This window comes from Aegilops tauschii, chromosome 6 (genome assembly GCF_002575655.3).
Source record: "Aegilops tauschii subsp. strangulata cultivar AL8/78 chromosome 6, Aet v6.0, whole genome shotgun sequence".
Lineage (NCBI taxonomy): Eukaryota > Viridiplantae > Streptophyta > Magnoliopsida > Poales > Poaceae > Aegilops > Aegilops tauschii.
The window spans coordinates 346078780-346104980 of NC_053040.3; the positions used below are offsets into that span (position 1 = coordinate 346078780).

The 26201-nt window shown below is 50.6% G+C and overlaps 3 protein-coding genes across 4 annotated transcripts; 2 read left to right on the plus strand and 1 right to left on the minus strand.

The window, feature by feature from the left end:
- Nucleotides 1-15507: 15507 nt before the first annotated feature.
- LOC109748451 (pentatricopeptide repeat-containing protein At5g39350) lies at nucleotides 15508-17702 on the plus strand. Its single transcript, XM_020307476.3, has one exon. It carries the CDS (start codon nucleotides 15548-15550, stop codon nucleotides 17549-17551), a length of 2004 nt encoding a protein of 667 aa, XP_020163065.1. The 5' UTR covers nucleotides 15508-15547; the 3' UTR covers nucleotides 17552-17702.
- An 84-nt stretch (nucleotides 17703-17786) lies between these two features.
- On the plus strand, nucleotides 17787-19606 carry LOC109748452 (actin-depolymerizing factor 1). 2 transcript variants are annotated; one of them, XM_020307477.2, is made up of 3 exons: nucleotides 17787-17996; nucleotides 18098-18363; nucleotides 19114-19606. In XM_020307477.2, the coding sequence occupies exons 1-3, from the start codon at nucleotides 17994-17996 to the stop codon at nucleotides 19262-19264; spliced, it is 420 nt and encodes a 139-aa protein (XP_020163066.1). In that variant the 5' UTR covers nucleotides 17787-17993; the 3' UTR covers nucleotides 19265-19606. The 2 variants fall into 2 exon arrangements, with proteins under 2 accessions (XP_020163066.1, XP_040248556.1); XM_040392622.1 differs by having other exon boundaries at nucleotides 17969-18363.
- Nucleotides 19607-22126: 2520 nt separating this feature from the next.
- On the minus strand, nucleotides 22127-24467 carry LOC109748447 (uncharacterized). The gene is made up of 5 exons (XM_020307474.3): nucleotides 24240-24467; nucleotides 23893-24099; nucleotides 23373-23794; nucleotides 22728-22923; nucleotides 22127-22627 (listed from the first exon to the last, which is right to left on the minus strand). Exons 1-5 carry the CDS (start codon nucleotides 24465-24467, stop codon nucleotides 22127-22129), a joined length of 1554 nt encoding a protein of 517 aa, XP_020163063.3.
- Between the last annotated feature and the right edge of the window lie 1734 nt (nucleotides 24468-26201).

Genomic DNA, 26201 nt, shown 5'->3' on the forward strand with positions numbered 1-26201 from the left:
GTAAACAGAACAAGAATTATTCTCTGACTTAAATGAATAGATGTATTGCAATAAACATGATCTAATCATATTCATGCTTAATGCAAACACCAAATAACATTTATTTTAGGTTCAACACTAATCCTGAAGGTAGAGGGAGTGTGCGATGGTGATCTTATCAACCTTGGAATCACTTCCAACACACATCGCCACCTCGCCCTCAACTAGTCTCTATTCATTTTGTAACTCCTGTTTCGAGTTACTAATCTTAGCAATGAAACCGGTATCAAATACCCAAGGGCTAGTATGAACACTACTAGAGTACACATCAATAACATGTATATCAAATATACCTTTGTTCACTTTGCCATCCTTCTTATCCACCAAGTATTTGGGGCAGTTTCGTTTCCAGTGACCATTTCCTTTGCAGTAGAAGCACTCAATTTCAGGCTTGGGTCTAGCTTTGGGCTTCTTCATGGGAGCGGCAACTTGTTTGCTGTTCTTCTTGAAGTTCCCTTTCTGTCCCTTACCCTTTTTTCTTGAAACTAGTGGTCTTGTTAACCATCAACACTTGACGCTCTTTCTTGATTTCTACCTTCACTGATTTCAGCATTGCGAAGAGCTTGGGAATCATTTTCGTCATCCCTTGCATATTATAGTTCATCACAAAGTTCTAGTAGCTTGGTGATAGTGACTAGAGAACTCTGTCAATCACTATTTTATCTGGAAGATTAACTCCCACTTGATTCCCCAGACATTCTGAGCACATGCTCACTGGCTGAGCATTCTCCTCCATGTTGTAGGCAAAGTACTTGTCAGAGGTCCCATACCTCTCGACACGGGCATGAGTCTGAAATACCAATTTTGGCTCTTGGAACATCTCATATGTTCCGCGGCGTTCAAAACGTCTTTGAAGCCCCGATTCTAAGCCGTAAAGCATGGCGCACTAAACTATCAAGTAGTCATCATGTTGAGCTTGTCAAACGTTCATAACATCCGCATCAGCTCCTGCAACAGGTCTGTCACCTAGCGGTGCATCAAGGACATAATTCTTCTGTGCAGCAATGAGGATAAACCTCATATCACGGACCCAGTCCACATCATTGCTAGTATCATCTTTCAACTTATTTTTCTCTAGGAACATATAAAAAATAAACGGGGAGCAACATCGTGAGCTATTGATCTACAACATAATTTGCAAATACTATCAGGACTAAGTTCATGATAAATTAAGTTCAATTAATCAAATTACTTAAGAACTCTCACTTAGATAGACATCCCTCAAGTCATCTAAATGATACGTGATCCAAATCAACTAGACCATGTCCGATCATCACGTGAGATGGAGTAGTCATCAATGGTGAACATCTCTATGTTGATCATATCTACTATATGATTCACGTTCACCTTTCGGTCTCTAGTGTTCCGAGGCCATGTCTGTACATGCCAGGCTCGTCAAGTTTAACCCGAGTATTCTGCATGTGCAAAACTGTCTTGCACCCGTTGTATTTGAACGTAGAGTCTATCACACCCGATCATCACGTGGTGTCTCAACACGACGAACCGTCGCAACGGTGCATACTCAGGGAGAACTCTTATACCTTGAAATTTAGTGAAGGGGTCATCTTATAATGCTACTGTTGTACTAAGCAAAATAAGATGCATAAAAGATAAACATCACATGCAATGAAAATATGTGACATGATATGGCCATCATCATCTTGTGCTTTTGATCTCCATCTCCAATGATCCATCGTCACCGGCTCGACACCTTGATCTTCATCGTTGCATCGTGGTCGTCTCGCCAACTATTGCTTCTACAACTATCGCTAACGTATAGTGATAAAGTAAAGCAATTACATGGCGTTTGCATTTCATACAATAAAGAGACAACCATAAGGCTCCTGCCGGTTGCCGATAACTTTTACAAAACATGATCATCTCATACAATAACGTATATCACATCATGTCTTGACCATATCATATCACAACATGCCCTGCAAACACAAGTTAGACGTCCTCTACTTTGTTGTTGCAAGTTTTACGTGGCTGCTACGGGCTTCTAGCAAGAACCGTTCTTACCTACGCATCAAAACCACAACGGTGATTTATCAAGTTTTTTGTTTTAACCTTCAACAAGGACCGGCCGCAGTCAAATTCGATCCAACTAAAGTAGGAGAAACAGACACCCGCCACCCACCTTTATGCAAAACTAGTTGCATGCCTGTCGGTGGAACCAGTCGCATGAACATGTTCATGTAAGGTTGGTCCGGTCCGCTTCATCCAACAATACCGCTGAATCAAAATAAGGCATCGGTGGTAAGCAATATGACGATCACCGTCCACAACTCTTTGTGTTCTACTTGTGCATATCATCTATGCATAGACCTGGCTCTGATACCATTTTTGGGAAACGTAGCATGCAATTTCAAAAAATTTCCTATGCTCACGCAAGATCTATCTAGGAGATGCATAGCAACAAGAGGGGGAGAGTGATCTACATACCCTCATAGACCGAAAGCGGAAGCGATAGAGAACGCAGTTGATGTAGTCTAACTTCTTCTAGCACTGAACCATCAAGCACCGAACGTACGACACCTCCGAGTTCTGCACACGTTCAGCGCGATGACGTCCCTCGCCTTCTTGATCCAGCAAGGTGTCGAGGAAGTAGATGAGTTCTGTCAACACGACGGCATGATGGCGGTGATGGTGAAGTGATCCGCACAGGACTTTGCCTAAGCACCGCGAGAATATGACCGGGGTGTAAACTGTGGAGGGGGGGGGGGCGCCGCACACGGCTAACAATTGATGTTATGTGTTCTAGGCGCCCCCTCCCCACGTATATATAGGTGGGAGGGGAGGAGAGGCAGCCATGGGGCGCCCCAAGTAGGAGGAATCCTACTTGGGGTCCTCCCCCCTTTCCTTATTTCCGGAGGGGGAAAAGGGAAGAGGAAGGAGAGAAGGAAGGGGGCGGGGGCGAACCCCCTCTTTCCTTTCTCCAATTTGGCCTCCTTCCTTGGGGGGGGGGGGCACCCCTTGGGGGCTGGTGTGCTCCCCTCCTATGGCCCATATCTTTCCCCCGGGGGTTCCGGTAACCCCCTAGTACTCTGATAAATACCCGATACTATCTGGAACACTTCCGGTGTCCGAATACTATCATCCTATATATAAATCTTTACCTGTCGACCATTAGAGACTCCTTGTCATGTCCGTGATCTCATCCGGGACTCCGAACAACATTCGGTCACCAAACCACATAACTCATATAATACTAAATCGTCATCGAATGTTAAGCGTGCGGACCCTACGGGTTCGCGAACTATGCAGACATGACCGAGACACCTCTCCGGTTAATAACCAATAGCGGAACCTGGATGCTCATATTGGCTCCTACATATTCTACGAAGATCTTTATCGGTCGAACCGTTATGACAACACACATTATTCCCGTTTTCCACGGTATGTTACCTGCCCGAGATTCGATCGTCGATATCTTCATACCTAGTTCAATCTCGTTACCGACAAGTCTCTTTCTCATTCTGTAATACATCATCCCACAACTAACTCATTAGTTACTTTGCTTGCAAGGCTTCTTGTGATGTGTATTACCGAGAGGGTCCAGAGATAGCTCTCCGATACTCGGAGTGACAAATCCTAATCTCGATCTATGCCAACCCAACAAACACCTTCGGAGATACCTGTAGAGCATCTTTATAATCACCCAGTTACGTTGTGACGTTTGATAGCACACAAGGTATTCCTCCGGTATCCGGGAGTTGCATAATCTCATAGTCGAAGGAATACATATTTGACATGAAGAAAGCAATAGCAATACAACTAAACGATCAATATGCTAAGCTAACGGATTTGTCTTATCCATCACATCATTCTCCTAATGATGTGATCCCGTTCATCAAATGACAACACATGTCTATGGTTAGGAAACTTAACCATCTTTGATTAACGAGCTAGTCTAGTAGAGGCTTACTAGGGACATGATGTATTGTCTATGTATCCACACATGTATCAAGTTTCCGGTTAATACAATTGTAGCATGAATAATAAACATTTATCATGATATAAGGAAATATAAAATAACAACTTTATTATTGCCTGTAGGGCATATTTCCTTCAGGACCTCCGAGAGACCTTCAAATAAATGGCACAATTATATCTTAAATTAGAAGGTTCTTTAACTGACCATTTCTAAAAGCAAGTGTTATCATCTTCTACAAGTTGTGATGCGTCCTTGCTCCGCTCATATCCACTTCTTCAGGGGTGCGCTTAAAAGAAAAAAGGAGGCCAGCGGTAGCTAGTAAGAGCAACTTTAATCAGACCCCATACCCATCCCAAATACCCGGGTGCGCTGCCCGGTCACTGTCTGGACGCAAAAATCATATCCAACCGCGCCGCTCAAATTCGGCCCAAACGACCGGACTCACCGACAGTCCCCATATCCAGTCCATATCTAGGACGAGTATGGGACACCCGGACGCGTTCTCCGTGTAGGAATGACCGGAAGGGCCCGCACGATCACATGCAGAGACCGTCGGTCCGACAGACGCCTCCTTCGGTTCTTGTTGCGGATGCATTCATGGCGCCGTGTGGCGTTGCTCCAGCGTGCCGCCTGAGGGAGCAAGTCCGGCTATTTAAGCCGGACGACGGTAACCCAACCCTAGCCCGTCCCCATTCCTTCACTCTCCCTCTCACCCACGCCGCCAACTTCCATCCACCCCATAGCCGCCAGCCATGGCCTGGCAGAGATCGCCACCTATGCCATGTTGACGTTGGAACACCGGTTGTATCTCGAGGAGGAGATCCGGGCAAGGCACGCTGCTCGTGTTGCTGCCAGCCTACCTCCGGATGCGCTGGAGTAGGAGGGCCAGGAGGCCAACCGACACTTCATCCGGCACCAGAGGGCGGAGATGTCGAGCTCTTCACCTCTAGAATGGCTTGGAGTCAAAACATCAGCGAGTCAACGCGACACACAAGGTGAATGACTGACTCAGATGTACTACCATGACGCTAAGGGGTTAAGCGCATTGCACATGCCCATGATCCACCGTCTATTAATGATGGTCTCACGAATGGTAGGCCACTTTGAATTCGCCTCAAGACTAGGAGAATTAGATCAGGCGCGATCTCAGAGATCGACCAACCGTCGATCCACCAGTCCTCCCAGAAGAGAAGAGAGCAAAGGCTCCATAACCTAATATGAATATTTTGGCTTCAAGCAACTCCAAGATCCACCCTGAAAGTACTTGCTCGTGACAACCACAAATGGTGATGCTCTCTCCCAAGGATATTTCAACAAAGCTCAGCTGTAACTCCTTTGATTGTGACTATGCCAGGGGGACATAGAGCTTAGGGCATCTACAATGGTGAACATCAAATGGAAGCCCCTATTTATCCGCGGACACGTCCGAATGTGTTCACGAATATCCCATTTTTTGGGGTAATCCAATGGTATTCCTCAATTGTTGGTCCCCTTTGTCCAATGCAGAGAGGAGGGAGAAGGGGAGAAAGAACAAGTGGATTTGAGTTGGGGCAGAGTGGTCCTATGCCGAGTTGACAGCATCCATGAACATATTTGGAGTCTCCTACACCGCCCCTTGATTTAGTGCCATAATTATGATGCTAGCATTGTGCAGTTGCTATACGGATGTGTTGGAAATATGCCCTAGAGGCAATAATAAAATGGTTATTATTATATTTCCTTGTTCATGATAATTGTCTATTGTTCATGCTATAATTGTGTTATCCGGAAATCGTAATACATGTGTGAATACATAGACCACAACATGTCCCTAGTGAGCCTCTAGTTGACTAGCTCGTTGATCAACAGATAGTCATGGTTTCCTGACTATGGACATTGGATGTCATTGATAACGGGATCACATCATTAGGAGAATGATGTGATGGACAAGACCCAATCCTAAGCATAGCACAAGATCGTGTAGTTCGTTTGCTAGAGCTTTTCCAAATGTCAAGTATCATTTCCTTAGACCATGAGATTGTGCAACTCCCGGATACCATAGAAGTGCTTTGGGTGTGCCAAACATCACAACATAACTGGGTGGCTATAAAGGTGCACTACGGGTATCTCCGAAAGTGTCTGTTGGGTTGGCACGAATCGAGACTGGGATTTGTCACTCCGTATGACAGAGAGGTATCTCTGGGCCCACTCGGTAATGCATCATCATAATGAGCTCAATGTGACCAAGTGTTTGGTCACGGGATCATGCATTACGGTACGAGTAAAGTGACTTGCCGGTAACGAGATTGAACAAGGTATTGGGATACCGACGATCGAATCTCGGGCAAGTAACGTACCGATTGACAAAGGGAATTGTATACGGGATTGATTGAATCCTCGACATCGTGGTTCATCCGATGAGATCTCGTGGAACATGTGGGATCCAACATGGGTATCCAGATCCCGCTGTTGGTTATTGACCGGAGAGGCGTCTCGGTCATGTCTGCATGTCTCCCGAACCCGTAGGGTCTACACACTTAAGGTTCGGTGACGCTAGGGTTGTAGAGATACTAGTATGCGGTAACCCGAAAGTTGTTCGGAGTCCCGGATGAGATCCCGGAGGTCACGAGGAGTTCCGGAATGGTCCGGAGGTGAAGAATTATATATAGGAAGTTCAGTTTCGGCCACCGGGAAAGTTTCGGGGGTCACCGGTATTGTACCGGGACCACCGGAAGGGTCCCGGGGGTCCACCGGGTGGGGCCACCTATCCCGGAGGGCCCCATGGGCTGAAGTGGGGAAGGGAACCAGCCCCTGGTGGGCTGGTGCGCCCCCCTTGGGCCTCCCCTGCGCCTAGGGTTGGAAACCCTAGGGGTGGGGGGCGCCCCACTTGACTTGGGGGGCAAGTCCCCCCCTTTGGCCGCCGCCCCCCCTTGAGATGGGATCTCTGGGGGCCGGCGCCCCCTGGACCCCTATATAAAGAGGGGGGAGGGAGGGCATCCGCACCCAAGCCCCTGGCGCCTCCCTCTCCCTCCCGTGACACCTCTCCCTCTTGCTGAGCTTGGCGAAGCCCTGTCGAGATCCCCGCTGCTTCCACCACCACGTCGTCGTGCTGCTAGATCTCCATCAACCTCTCCCTCCCCCTTGCTGGATCAAGAAGGAGGAGACGTCTTCCCCAACCGTACGTGTGTTGAACGTGGAGGTGCCGTCCGTTCGGCGCTCGGTCATCGGTGATTTGGACCACGACGAGTACGACTCCATCAACCCGTTCACTTGAACGCTTCCGCTCACGATCTACAAGGGTATGTAGATGCACTCTTTTCCCTCTTGTTGCTAGAAGACTCCATAGATTGTTCTTGGTGATGCGTAGAATTTTTTTAATTTCTGCAACGATCTCCAACTGTGGCATCATGAGCTAGGTCTATGCGTAGTTTCTATGCACGAGTAGAACACAAACTTGTTGTGGGCGTAGATGTTGTCAATTTTCTTGCCACTACTAGTCTTATCTTGTTTCGGTGGCATCGTGGGATGAAGCGGCCCAGACCGACCTTACACGTACGCTTACGTGAGACAGGTTCCACCGACTGACATGCACTAGTTGCATAAGGTGGCTAGCGGGTGTCTGTCTCTCCCACTTTAGTCGGATCGTATTCGATGAAAAGGGTCCTTATGAAGGGTAAATAGAAATTGGCATATCACGTTGTGGTTTTGGCGTAGGTAAGAAACATTCTTGCTAAGAAACCTATAGCAGCCACGTAAAAACTTGCAACAACAATTAGAGGACGTCTAACTTGTTTTTGCAGAATATGGCCAAAAGGATGTGATGAATGATATATGTGATGTATGAGATTGATCATGTTCTTGTAATAGGAATCACGACTTGCATGTCGATGAGCATGACAACCGGCAGGAGCCATAGGAGTTGTCTTAATTTATTTATGACCTGCGTGTCAACATATAACGTCATGTAAATTACTTTACTTTATTGCTAAACCGTTAGCCATAGTAGTAGAAGTAATAAATGACGAGACAACTTCATGAAGACACGATGATGGAGATCATGATGATGGAGATCATGGTGTCATGCCGGTGACGACGATGATCATGGCGCCCCGAAGATGGAGATCAAAAGGAGCAATATGATACTGGCCATATCATGTCACTATTTGATTGCATGTGATGTTTATCATGTTTTACATCTTATTTGCTTAGAACGACGGTAGCTTAAATAAGATGATCCCTCGCAATAATTTCAAGAAAGTGTTCCCCCTAACTGTGCACCGTTGCGAAGGTTCGTTGTTTCGAAGCACCACGTGATGATCGGGTGTGATAGATTCTAACGTTCGAATACAACGGGTGTAAGCCAGATTTACACACGCAATACACTTAGGTTGACTTGACGAGCCTAGCATGTACAGACATGGCCTCGGAACACGGAAGACCGAAAGGTCGAGCATGAGTCGTATAGAAGATACGATCAACATGAATATGTTCACCGATGTTGACTAGTCCGTCTCACGTGATGATCGGACACGGCCTAGTTGACTCGGATCATGTTTCACTTAGATGACTAGAGGGATGTCTACTGAGTGAGAGTTCATTGAATAATTTGATTAGATGAACTTAATTATCATGAACTTAGTCTAAAATCTTTACAATATGTCTTGTAGATCAAATGGCCCACGCTAATGTTGCCCTCAACTTCAACGCGTTCCTAGAGAAAACCAAGCTGAAAGATGATGGCAGCAACTATACGGACTGGGTCCGGAACCTGAGGATCATCCTCATAGCTGCCAAGAAAGATTATGTCCTAGAAGCACCGCTAGGTGACGCACCCATCCCAGAGAACCAAGACGTTATGAACGCTTGGCAGCAGCGTGCTGATGATTACTCCCTCGTTCAGTGCGGCATGCTTTACAGCTTAGAACCGGGGCTCCAAAATCGTTTTGAGCAACACGGAGCATATGAGATGTTCGAAGAGCTGAAAATGGTTTTCCAAGCTCATGCCCGGGTCGAGAGATATGAAGTCTTCGACAAGTTCTTTAGTTGTAAGATGGAGGAAAATAGTTCTGTCAGTGAGCACATACTCAAAATGTCTGGGTTACACAACCGCTTGACTCAGCTGGGAGTTAATCTCTCGGATGACGCGGTCATTGACAGAATCCTTCAGTCGCTTCCACCGAGCTACAAGAGCTTTGTGATGAACTTCAATATGCAGGGGATGGAAAAGACCATTCCTGAGGTATATTCAATGCTGAAATAAGCGGAGGTGGAGATCAAAAAGCAACATCAAGTGTTGATGGTGAATAAAACCACTAAGTTCAAGAAAGGCAAGGGTAAGAAGAACTTCAAGAAGGACGGCAAGGGAGTTGCCGCGCCCGGTAAGCCAGTTGCCGGGAAGAAGCCAAAGAATGGACCCAAGCCTGAGACTGAGTGCTTTTATTGCAAGGGAAGTGGTCACTGGAAGCGGAACTTCCCCAAGTACTTAGCAGACAAGAAGGCCGGCAACACCAAAGGTATATGTGATATACATGTTATTGATGTGTACCTTCACTCGTAGTAGCTCCTGGGTATTTGATACTGGTGCGGTTGCTCATATTTGTAACTCAAAGCAGGAGCTGCGGAATAAACGGAGACTGGCAAAGGACGAGGTGACGATGCGCGTCGGGAATGGTTCCAAGGTCGATGTGATCGCCGTCGGCACGCTACCTCTACATTTACCTACGGGATTAGTTTTAAACCTCAATAATTGTTATTTAGTGCCAGCTTTGAGCATGAACATTGTATCAGGATCTCGTTTAATTCGAGATGGCTGCTCATTTAAATCCGAGAATAATGGTTGTTCTATTTATATGAGAGATATGTTTTATGGTCATGCCCCGCTGGTTAATGGTTTATTCTTAATGAATCTCGAACGTAGTGTTACACATATTCATAGTGTGAATACCAAAAGATGTAAGGTTGATAATGATAGTCCCACATACTTGTGGCACTGCCGTCTTGGTCACATTGGTGTCAAACGCATGCAGAAGCTCCATGCAGATGGACTTTTGGAGTCTCTTGATTACGAATCATTTGACACGTGCGAACCATGCCTCATGGGTAAGATGACCAAGACTCCGTTCTCCGGAACAATGGAGCGAGCAACCAACTTATTGGAAATCATACATACTGATGTGTGCGGTCCAATGAGTGTTGAGGCTAGCGGTGGCTATCGTTATGTTCTCACTCTCACTGATGACTTGAGTAGATATGGGTATGTCTACCTAATGAAACACAAGTCTGAGACCTTTGAAAAGTTCAAGGAATTTCAGAGTAAAGTTGAGAATCAACGTGACGGGAAAATAAAATTCTTACGATCAGATCGTGGAGGGGAATATTTGAGTCACGAATTTGGCACACACTTAAGGAAATGTGGAATAGTTTCACAACTCACGCCGCCTGGAACACCTCAGCGAAATGGTGTGTCCGAACGTCGTAATCGCACTCTATTGGATATGGTGCGATCTATGATGTCTCTTACCGATCTACCGCTCTCATTTTGGGGCTATGCTTTAGAGACTGCCGCATTCACTTTAAATAGGGCTCCGTCGAAATCCGTTGAGACGACACCGTATGAATTATGGTTTGGGAAGAAACCTAAGCTGTCGTTTCTAAAAGTTTGGGGATGCGATGCTTATGTCAAGAAACTTCAACCTGAAAAGCTCGAACCCAAGTCAGAAAAATGCGTCTTCGTAGGATACCCTAAGGAAACCATTGGGTATACCTTCTACCTCAGATCCGAAGGCAAGATCTTTGTTGCCAAGAACGGGTCCTTTCTGGAGAAAGAGTTTCTCTCGAAAGAAGTAAGTGGGAGGAAAGTGGAACTTGATGAAGTACTACCTCTTGAACCGGAAAGTATCGCAGCTCAGGAAGATGTTCCTGTGGTGCCTGCACTGACTAGAGAGGAAGCTAATGATGATGATCAAGGTACTTCAGATCAAGTTACTACTGAACTTCGTAGGTCCACGAGGACACGTTCCACACCAGAGTGGTATGGCAACCCTGTCCTGGAAATCATGTTGTTAGACAACGGTGAACCTTCGAACTATGAAGAAGCAATGGCGGGCCCAGATTCCAACAAATGTCTTGAAGCCATGCAATCCGAGATAGGATCCATGCATGAAAACGAAGTATGGACTTTGACAGACTTGCCCGATGATCGGTGAGCCATAGAAAACAAATGGATCTTTAAGAAGAAGACGGACGCGGATGGTAATGTTACCATCTATAAAGCTCGACTTGTCGCTAAGGGTTATCGACAAGTTCAAGGGGTTGACTACGATGAGACTTTCTCACCCGTAGCGAAGCTGAAGTCCGTCCGAATCATGTTAGCAATTGCCGCATACTATGATTATGAGATATGGCAAATGGACGTCAAAACGGCATTCCTTAACGGCTTTCTTAAGGAAGAATTGTATATGATGCAGCCGGAAGGTTTTGTCGATCCTAAGAATGCTAACAAGGTATGCAAGCTCCAGCGCTCCATCTATGGGCTGGTGCAAGCATCTCGGAGTTGGAACATTCGATTTGATGAGATGATCAAAGTGTTTGGGTTTACACAGACTTATGGAGAAGCCTGTGTTTACAAGAAAGTGAGTGGGAGCTCTGTAGCATTTCTCATATTATATGTGGATGACATACTGTTGATGGGAAATGATATAGAATTCTTGGGAAGCATAAAGGCCTACTTGAACAAGTGTTTTTCAATGAAGGACCATGGAGAAGCTGCTTATATATTAGGCATCAAGATCTATAGAGATAGATCAAGACGCCTCATTGGTCTTTCACAAAGTACGTACCTTGACAAGATATTGAAGAAGTTCAATATGGATCAGTCCAAGAAGGGGTTCTTGCCTGTATTGCAAGGTGTGCAATTGAGCACGGCTCAATGCCCGACCACGGCAGAAGATAGAGAAAAGATGAGTGTCGTCCCCTATGCCTCTGCCATAGGGTCTATTATGTATGCCATGCTGTGTACCAGACCTGATGTAAACCTTGCCGTAAGTTTGGTAGGAAGGTACCAAAGTAATCCCGGCATGGAACACTGGACAACGGTCAAGAATATCCTGAAGTACCTGAAGAGGACTAAGGATATGTTTCTCGTTTATGGAGGTGACAAAGAGCTCGTCGTAAAGGGTTACGTCGATGCTAGCTTCGACACAGATCTGGATGACTCTAAGTCACAAACCGGATACGTGTATATTTTGAATGGTGGGGCAGTAAGCTGGTGCAGTTGCAAGCAAAGCGTTGTGGCGGGACATGTGAAGCGGAATACATGGCGGCCTCAGAGGCAGCACAAGAAGCAATCTGGGTGAAGGAGTTCATTACCGACCTAGGAGTTATTCCCAATGCGTCGGGCCCGATGACTCTCTTCTGTGACAACACTAGAGCTATTGCCCTTGCCAAGGAGCCCAGGTTTCACAGGAAGACCAGGCATATCAAGCGTCGCTTCAACTCCATTCGTGAAAATGTTCAAAATGGAGACATAGATATTTGTAAAGTACATACGGACCTGAATGTAGCAGATCCGTTGACTAAACCTCTCCCTAGAGCAAAACATGATCAACACCAGAACTCTATGGGTGTTCGATTCATCACAATGTAACTAGATTATTGACTCTAGTGCAAGTGGGAGACTGTTGGAAATATGCCCTAGAGGCAATAATAAAATGGTTATTATTATATTTCCTTGTTCAAGATAATTGTCTATTGTTCATGCTATAATTGTGTTATTCGGAAATCGTAATACATGTGTGAATACATAGACCACAACATGTCCCTAGTGAGCCTCTAGTTGACTAGCTCGTTGATCAACAGATAGTCATGGTTTCCTGACTATGGACATTGGATGTCATTGATAACGGGATCACATCATTAGGAGAATGATGTGATGGACAAGACCCAATCCTAAGCATAGCACAAGATCGTGTAGTTCGTTTGCTAGAGCTTTTCCAAATGTCAAGTTTCATTTCCTTAGACCATGAGATTGTGCAACTCCCGGATACCATAGGAGTGCTTTGGGTGTGCCAAACGTCACAACGTAACTGGGTGGCTATAAAGGTGCACTACGGGTATCTCCGAAAGTGTCTGTTGGGTTGGCACGAATCGAGACTGGGATTTGTCACTCCATATGACGGAGAGGTATCTCTGGGCCCACTCGGTAATGCATCATCATAATGAGCTCAATGTGACCAAGTGTTTGGTCACGGGATCATGCATTACGGTACGAGTAAAGTGACTTGCCGGTAACGAGATTGAACAAGGTATTGGGATACCGACGATCGAATCTCGGGAAAGTAACGTACCGATTGACAAAGGGAATTGTATACGGGATTGATTGAATCCTCGACATCGTGGTTCATCCGATGAGATCATCGTGGAACATGTGGGAGCCAACATGGGTATCCAGATCCCGCTGTTGGTTATTGACCGGAGAGGCGTCTCGGTCATGTCTGCATGTCTCCCGAACCCGTAGGGTCTACACACTTAAGGTTCGGTGACGCTAGGGTTGTAGAGATACTAGTATGCGGTAACCCGAAAGTTGTTCGGAGTCCCGGATGAGATCCCGGAGGTCACGAGGAGTTCCGGAATGGTCCGGAGGTGAAGAATTATATATAGGAAGTCCAGTTTCGGCCACCGGGAAAGTTTCGGGGGTCACCGGTATTGTACCGGGACCACCGGAAGGGTCCCGGGGGTCCACCGGGTGGGGCCACCTATCCCGGAGGGCCCCATGGGCTGAAGTGGGGAAGGGAACCAGCCCCTGGTGGGCTGGTGCGCCCCCTTGGGCCTCCCCTGCGCCTAGGGTTGGAAACCCTAGGGGTGGGGGGGGCACTTGACTTGGGGGGCAAGTCCCCCCCTTTGGCCGCCGCCCCCCTTGAGATGGGATCTCTGGGGGCCGGCGCCCCCTGGACCCCTATATAAAGAGGGGGGAGGGAGGGCATCCGCACCCAAGCCCCTGGCGCCTCCCTCTCCCTCCCGTGACACCTCTCCCTCTCGCTGAGCTTGGCGAAGCCCTGCCGAGATCCCCGCTGCTTCCACCACCACGCCGTCGTGCTGCTGGATCTCCATCAACCTCTTCCTCCCCCTTGCTGGATCAAGAAGGAGGAGACGTCTTCCCCAACCGTACGTGTGTTGAACGCGGAGGTGCCGTCCGTTCGGCGCTCGGTCATCGGTGATTTGGATCACGACGAGTACGACTCCATCAACCCCGTTCACTTGAACGCTTCCGCTCGCGATCTACAAGGGTATGTAGATGCACTCTTTTCCCTCTCGTTGCTAGAAGACTCCATAGATTGTTCTTGGTGATGCGTAGAATTTTTTTAATTTCTGCAACGATCTCCAACATGATGCAAGTAATTCTGCAACCCAATGGCCAGGTCAAATTATTTAACTAGTACCCCGAGCAATTCGACCATCCAATGGCTAAAACCTTAGGGACACTCCAACGTAGATCACTTGTTAGACGTCATCAAATGTCCACGGACAAGTTCAGATGTGTTCACAGACGGCGGGCCAGGCAGAGGCAATCCGACCATATCCACCAAATGTTCGCCTAAGGGCAACTCCAATGCGGGTCACCAAATCGACCGTAAATGTTTGAACTAAACACTCCAAACACTTTTAGCCATCCAACGACTGCCACCAAAATTGTCCGGACTGGTCTAGGCATAAGTAATCCCGCAAACCGGCACCAAACATTGGGGAGGGGGGGAGTCTCGATGACCTCCACATCGGACGCCGGACTGCAACACCCCAGATGTTTGATGAGGAGCAATCGTAGGAGGAACGGATGTTTGATGAGGAGCAATCGTAGGAGGAGGCCGCCCTCATTGCCTGGGAGGAGGAGGAGGATCGACTTATGCGCTAGAGGCCACGCGGAAGGATCCTGTCTTCGATGAGCACCCGGTTTGGAATCACAAAACACACTTTATTGTGTGGAATATCCGACATGGCTCTATGTTGATCCCTTATGAGAAGGAGGAGAGACCTCGCCCACACAATTCATAGTGGCCACCACGTGCTCCAGATTGGACGATGACGGCTCGGATAGTGGCGGCAATGGTGATGAAGGTGCCTTGGCCTCGGAGACTACCTGTCCACCTCTATGAGCACCGTCTAATAGCTCACTAGTTTTAGTCAGAATTAGGTTAAATTCAAATTGAATTGTTCAAATTTTGTTTGTTTGGTTATAATATACCAAACTTTGTTTGAATTTTGTCCGTTTTCTTTCATTTTCGTCTATTTGTGCGTCGTCCATTTCATATGATCCGAACATGTGGTGACTGATTGGACGATGGGCATTCCGCCCGCTGTGTGCAAAACATTTTGTTCTATAAATTTGGTGGTCCCAATTAGAGTTGCCCTAGAGGACGATGTATGTGATTTAAGACGCCGGGACCTATCCAAACAAATTTGATGAGCCGTGTTAGATAGAAGTGTTCGGACCATCCGATCCAAATGTTTACCGGCGTTTATAACGGTTTAACTGAGTTACGAGTACAGTCAAACAGAAAGACCGAAGATCCAAGCGCCCGCCGCCCTCTCTGTTCCTGAATGATACTCCTACCCAGCCCGCTCGTGCGGCGATGCCTCGCCCTCCTCCACTCCAAGAACGCGATCCCCCTCGCTCCCACCACCACCGCCCAGCTCCATGCTCTCCTCCTAACGTCCGGCCACCTCCACCACAGCAGCATCCATCCCCTCTTCATGCTGCACTGCGCCAGCGGCCGCCCCCCCGACGCCCACAACCTGCTCGCGCAAATGCCCCACCCACCTCCGGTCTCCTTAACGAACTCGCTCCTCCGCTCCTATACCGGCCTTGGCCACCACAGGGAGGCCGTCGCACTTTACTCGCGGATGCGCGGCTTCGACCACCTCACCTTCCCCTTGGCCGCCAAGGCCTGTGCCGGCCTCCACCTCAGCCGCCACGGGCGTGCTGTGCACTGTCGCTCGCTCGCCGCCGGCTTCGGCGGAGACGCGTACGTGCAGAATGCGTTGATATCCATGTACATGAGCTGCGGCGATGTTGCCGAGGCGGAGGCGGTGTTTGGTGCGATGCAGAACCGTTCGGTCGTGTCCTGGAATGCGGTGATTGCTGGGTGCGTCAAGAACGGCTGTGCAGAAAGGGCGTTGGAGGTGTTTGGCGAGATGGTTGGTGATGGTGCTGGGGTTGACCGTGCCACAGTTGTGTCTGTACTGCCAGCTTGTGCGCGAGCCAAGAATTTGAGCATTGGAAGAGCTGTGCACCGGTTGGTTGAGGAAAGAGGCTTGGGGGACTATGCAGCGGTGAAGAACGCGCTGATTGATATGTATGGGAAGTGCGGGAGATTGGAGGATGCTCGCAGGGTCTTCGATGGACATAAATATGACAAGAATGTTGTTTCTTGGACAGTGATGATTGGTGCGTACGTGCTGAATGACCGTGTGGACGAGGCCTTTAATCTTGGTTTTGATATGCTCATGACTGGTGGTGCACCATGGCCGAATGGAGTGACCATGGCGTATCTACTCTCAGCTTGTTCCAGCTTGCCGTCATGGAGGCGTGCCAAGTGCATGCACGCAATGTGCATTAGACTTGGGCTTGAATCAGACATCGTTGTTGAGACTGCACTTATTGACACTTACGCGAAGTGCCATAAGATGAAGATGATGGAGTTGACACTTGAAAATGGCTCACGGCGGACAGAAACATGGAATGCAGCTATCTCTGGTTATAGTCGCAGTGAACGGGAGAAGAAAGCTGTAGAATTATTTAAGCGGATGATTGGAGAATCGGTGCGCCCAGACTCTGCAACACTTGCAAGCATCCTCCCGGCCTATGCAGAATCTGCGGACCTGGGACAAGCAAAGAACATCCACTGTTACTTGCTGGCTCTTGGGTTTCTTCGGAGCACATCGATCAGAACTGGTTTAGTCGATGTGTATGCCAAGGCAGGTGACCTGGACATGGCATGGACACTCTTCGACGGGCTACCTGAAAAGGATGTTGTTGCCTGGACCACCATCCTCGCTGGGTACGGTATGCACGGGCATGCCCGAACTGCCATCCTGCTATATGACCGGATGGTGGAGCTGGGGGTGAAGCCGAACACCGTGACCTTTGCCTCCCTGCTGTACGCTTGCAGCCATGCAGGCTGGATAGACGAAGGCCTAAAGCTATTTGAGGACATGCGTAGCATTCACGGCGTGGTGCCAAATATCGAGCACTACCTGTCCCTGGTCGACATGGTTGGGCGTGCTGGGAGGATCAAGGAGGCCTACCGCCTCATCAAAGATATGCCATTCGAGCCGAGTACCTCGGTGTGGGGTGTTCTGCTGGGTGCTTGTGTTCTACACAAAAATGTTGAGTTTGGGGAGATTGCGGCGAAGCATTTATTTGAGCTTGAGCCGGACAACACCGGGAATCATGTGCTCCTTGGGAACATATATGCTGCAGCTGACAGATGGAACGATGTTCAGGATGTCTGGAAAATGATGGGAAGAAAGGGCCTCATCAAAGAACCGGGATCTAGTTTGGTCGAGGCATGGTCTGAACAATGCAGAACAGCGATGTTATAGAATGCAAGTCTTGCACTCGTGTCAGATATATCAAAACGATTTTTTCTTTACATGACACCATAAAAAGGAAGTGTCTTTTAAGAGTAAATACACATCATCCCATGTACCCTTGTTTTGATGCTGCAACGATTTGGCTGAGGGAGGGTCTGTCTATTATAGGGACGGGTGGTAGCGCGCATGTTGGTTGGACACAAAAGTTTCTGGTTCTCACACACCAAGGAGGGGCCATGCTTGGTCAAAAGCCCCTCCCCGGACGTGGTGGCATCGTACAGCAGGCCTCCCTATATTTTGCCTCCGCTCTCCTCTCTTTCAGGCCTTCAAATCTTGCCCCTGCTTGCGCGGCTGCACATCCCCCCTCCCTTCCTTCCTCTTCCCCTCGCCACGCCCCTGTTTGCTTCTCAACCCGAGAAAGGAAGGAAGGAAACAAGAGAAAGCATCAACCATGGTGAGTAGAGCCCAACCTCATTCTTTCACAATGCTGTTCAAGGAACCGTTCCCTTATAACTGGGTATGTGTTAACACGTTATGGGAATTCCTTGTTGCAAGTCGAATTCCGCGTCAGGAATGGCCGTTTGCGACGAATGCAAACTCAAGTTCCAGGAACTCAAGGCGAAGAGGAGCTTCCGCTTCATCGTGTTCAAGATCAATGAGAAGGTGCAGCAGGTGGTGGTGGACAGGGTCGGGGAAAAAACCGAGAGCTACGATGATTTCACAGCCTGCTTGCCAGCTGACGAGTGCCGCTATGCAGTGTTTGATTTTGACTTCGTCACTGATGAGAACTGCCAGAAGAGCAAGATCTTCTTCATCTCTTGGTAACACCTGCTCGGGTCACAAATATTGTTTGTTTTATTTTTTTAAATGACCAAATCATTTTCATAGTATATTACAGAGTTCTGATTCAATCTTATGAATATGGATGGGATTAAGTTTGATAAAATCACCTCTGCATGTTAGATCAATGCATTTTGGCATTTCATTTTATTCTTGATCATTTGGTTTCTACAAGCAATAACTGAACACACCCTTTGCCACTTCTGGAGCAAATTAGCACATTTATTCCGTTGTCCACAAAAAGTTACAGATTTGTTTCATATTACACAGGTGACCAAAGTCTGTAATTTTGTTAGATCAGCTTGCAAAGGAACCGGGAGGGCACTTACTAGCTTATTTACCACACGAGAAATGGAAACAGAAATCCAACGTAGGAAGCATGGATTTTAAGAAATCAATATTAGAATCTCAAGAACTTGGTATTAAATTTTTGAATCCAAATTTGCGTTACAGACCGTAGCGCCAAGGAAGACATGTCTTTTATATATATTGTAGTGGACAGTTTTCAGTGTGACATCAAAAATTAAAACTTCAAAAAGGCCATAGACTGTTTCTTCTAACAAGCTGCTTCCTGGTTTCAGTGTTCTGGAGTCTGTACATAACGAATTGTCTGCGATATCGTAAATCCTTAAGCATGATCGTGTAAATGCACGACAAAACAGAACTGGTTCCTGCTACTTTCAGCCGAAAACTGAAGCAGCGTTTTGCGCATCTTGCTGTTTCTTCCACAGGGCTCCTGACACATCAAGGGTGAGGAGCAAGATGCTGTACGCGAGCTCCAAGGACCGCTTCAAGAGGGAGCTGGATGGCATCCAGGTGGAGCTACAGGCGACCGACCCGAGCGAGATGAGCATGGACATCATAAAGGGGCGAGCCCTCTGAAGAAGAAAACCTGAGCCCAGCTACTTACTACGTACACCGACACCCACCCCAGGAGCAGGAGCAGAGGAGGGCCTTGGTCTGCACCAGCTCCTGTTCTTGTAGTTCCTCCCCATCCATTTTCCCTGTCATTCTTTTCCTGGAAGCAAAGTGTTGTGTTCTGTATGAGACTGTATGCCGTCTTCATTCTTGTTATCCCCCGTGTTTGGTGCCATAGTCTCTGACTACTGCTGTAAACTTAGAACATATTTGCATTTGATGCCTGGTGTGAAGCCTAATGTGGCGTAGGTAACCGCCGATTTTCACAAAAGAAGACTTATTTATCTCATCTGTTGTTCTTGTTCATGTACTTCCCGATACTGTGATCTGTCTATATATTTATCAGGAACCTTTGCCGTCGCAACAAATCATATTTTGGGGTGCAAACAGACATGCCCAGATTGCAACAGATGCGCAATTGTTCCTTCAAATAATTGTACTACATTGTTTCTGGACGAGTGGATTAGATTGATTGCCCCCAAATAATTGTACATTGTTCCACAAAAGCTGGAACAGAGACGATTACTCTGCAATCTGGAACAGAGTGCATTGCAACATTTACAATATCTTCAGCTCTAGAAGTTTACGGCGAAGATGAATTGATCATCAGCTACTCCTCCTTCCTGGGCAACTGGCGATTGCCACCTCCTTGCCGACATCGGCACCAGCGGCAGCGAGGCCAGGAGGAGAGTTTGCGGCGTCGGCGAACCAGGGGAGCTTGAGCGCGCCGGCAGTCGGCAGCCGCTTGTCTGGGTTGCATGCGAGAAGGCCCTTCATGACCTCATATCCTTCCCCGGACAGCATCTGTCCTCCGGTATCACCTTGCGCAGTCGGCTGCGCTGCCCCAGTTTCAGCGGCGGCATCGTGGCAGCGAGCGGCAGGGAGGTGAACCCCGGCGACGTTGTTGGCGCCGCCTCTCCTTGCAGCGCCGCTCTTCTTCTTCCTCTCGTTGCCTCACACAACTCTCTTATGGTTTTTCTCTATCTTCTTCTCTCAAGAACACAAGAACACACACATGGAAGAAACTCAAACACACATACACGCATGGACCAAGAAGGAGCACAAATGCTTTGCCATAGGCTCTTCTCCTTGGCGAACACACAGGCTACATATTTTTCTCAGCCCTCTTTTTTATTCATCAATGCAACATATATATACACAAAGGTTAGGCACTCATGTCATGCAGCCCACGGCTCTACCTAGACCCACTACTCCACTAAACTCTTCATGCACTAACCACTAGCTAACACACCGGCCTCTCCTTGACTCGGCTACTCATCCAACATGCACGGCTCAATTAACTAGCCCACTAACCTACTAACTCCATGCACTACATGCATGCCCGCGTACACCGCTCGAGTAGCTCCTTCTCAGCAGCGCACGCCGCGCTTATACGCGCACAACGTGGCCGGCGTCCAACAGATCACCAACGGCCTCTGACTCAACCTTCACCTACACGACGGACACGAGCACGAACTCATGGACCTAGACCTACACGGTGAACGCCAACGCGAGAACAGACTCACGCGTCACCAACACGAATGCTCGCCACGGTGCTGCGTCCCGCATGTCCCGCACGATCCGACGCGCCCGACGAGCCCGACCGCACCAGTACGCCCCGCACGTCCCGCACGCATCCGACGTGCCCGACGAGCCCAACTGCACCAGACGCCGTGGCTTATTCCAACACACACCCTAAGCCACGACGTCGCCGTCGTCGGAGTTGGGGTAGCTCCCGTCGTCGATGTCGCCACGACCGCGGACTCGACCTGGCGCGCTGACGCCGATCGCCACCGTGCTTGCTGCGTCGTCTCCGGCGACATACGCCGAGCTCCTTCTCTGCCGGCGACACACGCCTGGCGTCCCTCGGTGACAAACGTTGTTGATGGCGTCGCGCTCAAACGCGAGCCTTTCCAGACGCCGCTTCATGGCGTAGCACCGCGCCGCTGCGGCCTCCACCGACGCGCCGCGTTTCCGTGCCCCCACGATCGTCGCGCCGAGCCACCGCGTCCTCTGCGCCACCACGCAGGTCCTCCGCGACCTCCTCGTCTCCGCGACCACCATGCTCTTCGGGCGTACGACATCACTCCGCACCACCGCGGACTCGTCATGCGTCGCAGTCGCCATGCGCTCGCCGCGCGCTGCGGCCTCCATGTTCGACACGCTCGGCGCGCGCCCCGCGGTCGCCGCCGCGTGCCGCGGCAACCCCCGAACCTGGTCGCTCTGATGCCAATTGTTGGCGCCGCCTCTCCTCGCAGCGCTGCTCTTCTTCTTCCTCTCGTTGCCTCACACAACTCTCTTGTGGTTTCTCTCAATCTTCTTCTCTCAAGAACACAAGAACACATACACATGGAAGAAACTCAAACACACACACACGCATGGACCAAGAAGGAGCACAAATGCTTTGCCATAGGCTCTTCTCCTTGGCGAACACATAGGCTACATATTTTCCTCAGCCATCTTTTTCATTCATCAATGCAACATATATATACACAAAGGTTAGGCACTCATGCCATGCAGCCCACATCTCTACCTAGACCCACTACTCCACTAAACTCTCCATGCACTAATCACTAGCTAACACACCGGCCTCTAACTTGACTCGGCTGCTCATCCAACATGCACGGCTCAATTAACTAGCCCACTAACCAACTAACTCCATGCACTGCATGCATGCCCGCGTACACCTCTCGAGTAGCTCCTTCTCAGCAGCGCACGCCGCGCTCATACGCGCACAACGCGGCCGGCGTCCAACAGATCACCAACGGCCTCTGACTCAACCTTCACCTACACGACGGACACGAGCACGAACTCATGGACCTAGACCTACACGGTGAATGCCAACGCGAGAACAGACTCACGCGTCACCAACACGAATGCTCGCCACGGCGCTGCGTCCCGCATGTCCCGCACGCACCTGACGCGCCCGACGAGCCCGACCGCATCAGTGCGTCCCGTACGTCTCGCGCGCATCCGACGTACCCGACGAGCCCGACTGCACCAGACGCCGTGGCTTATTCCAACAGACGTTGCACCGTCCGGCGTTCCGAGCACCCCGAAGATAGTCCAGAGATAAGCGAACTCCACGGGGCAGTGCGGCATGTCGATCAGAGCAGTGTCCACGCCCCGCAGCAGTATGTCGCCGCTGACGAGCTCCGCCATGACGCAGCCGAGCGACCACGCGTCCGCGAGCGCGTCGTAGTCCGGCTTCCCATGAGCATCTCCGGCGCGCGGTGCCAGTCCGAAGTCGCAGATCTTCAGGACTTCCCCGCCTTCCAGGACGAGGACGTTGCCGGGCTTGATGTCGCGGTGGACAATGCGGCGCTCCTACATCCCCTCGGCGCCCGTTAGGAGCTGCCGCATGAAGGCGTTTCTCGTGCAGGAAGCGGCTGAGGCTCTGCCCGACGAACTCCATGACAAGGCCGACTTCGCCGGTGTCGGGATCCCGCACGGTGCAGTGGAAGCCGACGACGTGAGGGTTGCCGCTGCACGCCTCGAGGAAGCGGGCCTCCCTCAGCAGCTCGCGCGGGTCGGCGGGCTCGTCGGCGCTGTCCGGCGACGAGCCGAGGAACTTGATCGCGACTGTTTGACCTGTGGCGCGGTGACGGCCCTTGTAGACGACGCTGTAGGTGCCCTCGCGGAGGTAAGAGCATCTCGACTCGTTCGGCCCCACGCGCACCCGGCGCTTTTACTTTGGCCCTTCGGCCGGCGCTTTCTTGACCTGGGGCGATTTGTTCCGAGCCACGCTCCAGGTTTCGGCCCCAAAATGCGTATAAATTCAAATTTAACCTTTCCCGCTAAAAAAAACACAACAAGTTCAGCGATCAACGGCTGCCACAAAGTTCGGCGATCACCATGCCATAGTTCGGCGGTCAATCATGCTCTAAAGTTCGACGTTCAAAAGGAAGGACGCGTAGGCAATGCATCAAACGGCGTCGGACTAGCGGGAGTCGGCGTGCTCGTCGTGGAGGCATCATCACTCGGGCTTGGCGGCGGCGTTGAGGTCAGCGTGGGAGTTGGCGCGGCCGTCGACGACATATGATTCAAGATGAGGCCGCGCTCCGTCAGGTACCACGCGTTGACCTGCTCGTCCATCGTTGACATGTCCGCCCCCATCATGAATGCCAGGTTGGTGTTCCACTTCTTCGCGACGACGTTGGTCCGGAGTAGGTCGAGCTTGACGGCGTTGTTCGTCATCAACACCGACCACCGCGCCTCGGATTTCTCTTCCCTCTGGGCCACGTGGTTCTTGGCGTCGGCGATGCACTGCTCGATGGACGCGTGCAGGCGCTCGGTAGCCGGTGCGGCGTCCTTCGCCATCTTGGCTCGTTTGTTACCGTCAGGGCGCCCATCTGCCGCCCCCGGCGTGGGCGCGTCTGGCTTATACGTCTCCTTGGCCTTGGCGAGGGTGCGCCGGACATCCGCCCACTTCTCGCACTTCTCGATCCGGGAGAACACGTGGAGGTACTTGAACTCTTGGTCGGTGTTGTTATCCTGGCGGAACATGGCGAACATCCGAACCATCTGCACCGAAGAACAAGTGTCGGCGACGCACACGGCGAAAAGAAGCGAGAGCCGGCGTCTGTGCATACCTGACCCTCGACGTTGGCGCCGCTTTCCAGGCGAGCCGCGATCTCCTCGACGATTCCATGCCATTTGTTGCAGGCCATTTGGATGATCGCCCAATGGTTCGACATGGCCTTCGAGCCGCGCTGCATGTGGATGGTGGCGAAGTAGGGGTCGACCAACTTGCGCTCGTCGAACTCCGACTTGATGCACTCCCAGTACGTGTCGGCATTCTGGTTCGTGCCGGTGATCGGGTCGAGGCAGACGGTCTTCCATGCTTCGGCGAGGCACTCGTCTTCTTTGGACGTCCACTTGACGCGCGGCTCGCCGGTCCTGCCCCCCCCCCCCGCTTCTTCTTTTCCCCTTTCCTCGCCGGTGTAGGCGCTGGATCCTCCTCCTCCTCCTCCTCCTCCTCGCCATAGTCGAGTTCGTCGTCCATGTCGCCGGTAAGGTCCATTGTATCGTCTTGCGCCTGGAACCCGAGGGAGGTGGCGGCGGCCGAGCCGCTCGTGATGATCTCGTCCATGTCGGATTTCGTCGCGTCGGGGTTGCCGAAATGCGACGACGAGACTTGCGAGAAGTGCAGGGCGCCACGGCACATAGACGGCGTAAGCCGGCGGCGAGTAGGTATACAGGGGTACTGTACGCCGGTGAACACGGGCGAGGGCGTGCGCTGGTCGGGGTTCAGACCGGAGGGTGAGGCGAGTTGGCCATGCAGAAAGGTGATGTTGGGGTTGAATCCGCCGTGCGCGTCGCCGTCGCCGGAGCCAGGCGAGGGTGCGCACCCCCAGGGCTGTGGCGACGGTGAGAAGCTGGCCGGCGACCCGACGTGAAGGCAGCTTGTGGGCCGTGGCCGCCGGGTGGATTCATCATCCCTGCGCAAGACGCCTCTGCCTGCTGCGCCGCCGCCCTGTCCCGGGCCCTCTTGGCGTTGAGCCTGTTCCGCCGGTCAGTGGTGACAGCCTCCCGGCGTTGAACCTCCGCCTTCACATCGGCGTTCGACATGCCCGGTGGTTTTGCCGGCGGCGCCCTCGGCTTCCTCTGCTTCGGCTGGGTGGCATCGACAACGGCAGCGGTGCGAGGGGCCGTATACTTCTTCGGCGGCATGGCGGGATGGCGGGGAGAGGGAGGAGAATGGCAGGAGAAGAGGGGCAGAAGGGGGACTGGAGGGAAATGGAGGGGGAAAGCAAGGGATCGCGGGAAAAAAGTGCCGTCTCTCGCCGATAGAGCAAACCCACACACTTTTTTATTTCGGCCGGCGCCCCCAGGCGGCCCCCGGGGGCTTGGGTTCGGCTCGGGTTCGCCGGCTGTTATTTCGGCCCAAACCGGCAATAAACAAGGTCCTGGGGCGCGACTCGGCCGATTTTTCGGCGCCGACGCTATAAAAAGAGCCCTGGGGGGCATGTTGGGGGCGAGTGGAGATGCTCTAAGGCTATAGGCAGAATCTCGGTAGTAGCGCGGGTTAACAACTCAGGCTGCTTTTAAGTACCCCTCCGTCCCAAAATAGGTGTCTCAACTTTGTACTAACTTTAGTACAAAATTGTACTAAGCTTGAGACACTTATTTTGAGACAGAGGGAGTAGTAAGTAGCGTCGGGGCAGAACATGCGCTATAGGTAGAACTTAACAGTAGCGTTGAGTGCCTCGACACGCGCTCCGCAGTGCTCCCACGGGCTGGCCGCAGTAGCAATGTGCGTCGTCGGACCGCGCTACTACTAAGCCCGTTAGTAGTAGCGCGATGCCACAGCCCCCGCTGCTACTGTGGCCAGCCCGGGCCCAGCTCCCCGGCCCACATAGCAGCGGCGTTGGTCCTGGCCCCCCACCCATACCCCAGCGCTACTCCTAAGCAAGCCCTTCTTCTTCCCCTGCGGCCTGTTCCACTACCTTCCTACCTCACACTCTCTCGCTCGCTCTTTGTGCCGCCGCCGTCGCCGGTCGTCGTCCCCAAGGTATCTCCCTCCTCCCTCGTGCCTCCCTCCCTCCCTTCCTCCCTCCTCTGGCCGCCCGCCGTCTACGCCCTCCTCCCTCCTCCTCTTTGCCCATCGTCCTCCTCCCTCCCTCCCCCATCCTGGCCTCCTCCCTCCCTGCCTCCTACCTCCTTCCCTCCCTCCGCACTGCCTCCCTCCCTCCCTTCCTCCCTCCTCCCTTCCTCCCTCCCCCATCTATGCTTTTGGAATAAAATAGAACATATAGGTTATATGAATAGAATGTAGGTATTTTGAATAGAATAAAATAGAAAATATAGGTAGAATGGAGGTTTTCTGAATAGAATAGATAGGCAGAATTTTGTTGTAGAATATAGGTAGGTACGTAGAATGGTCTTTTGCATAGAATAG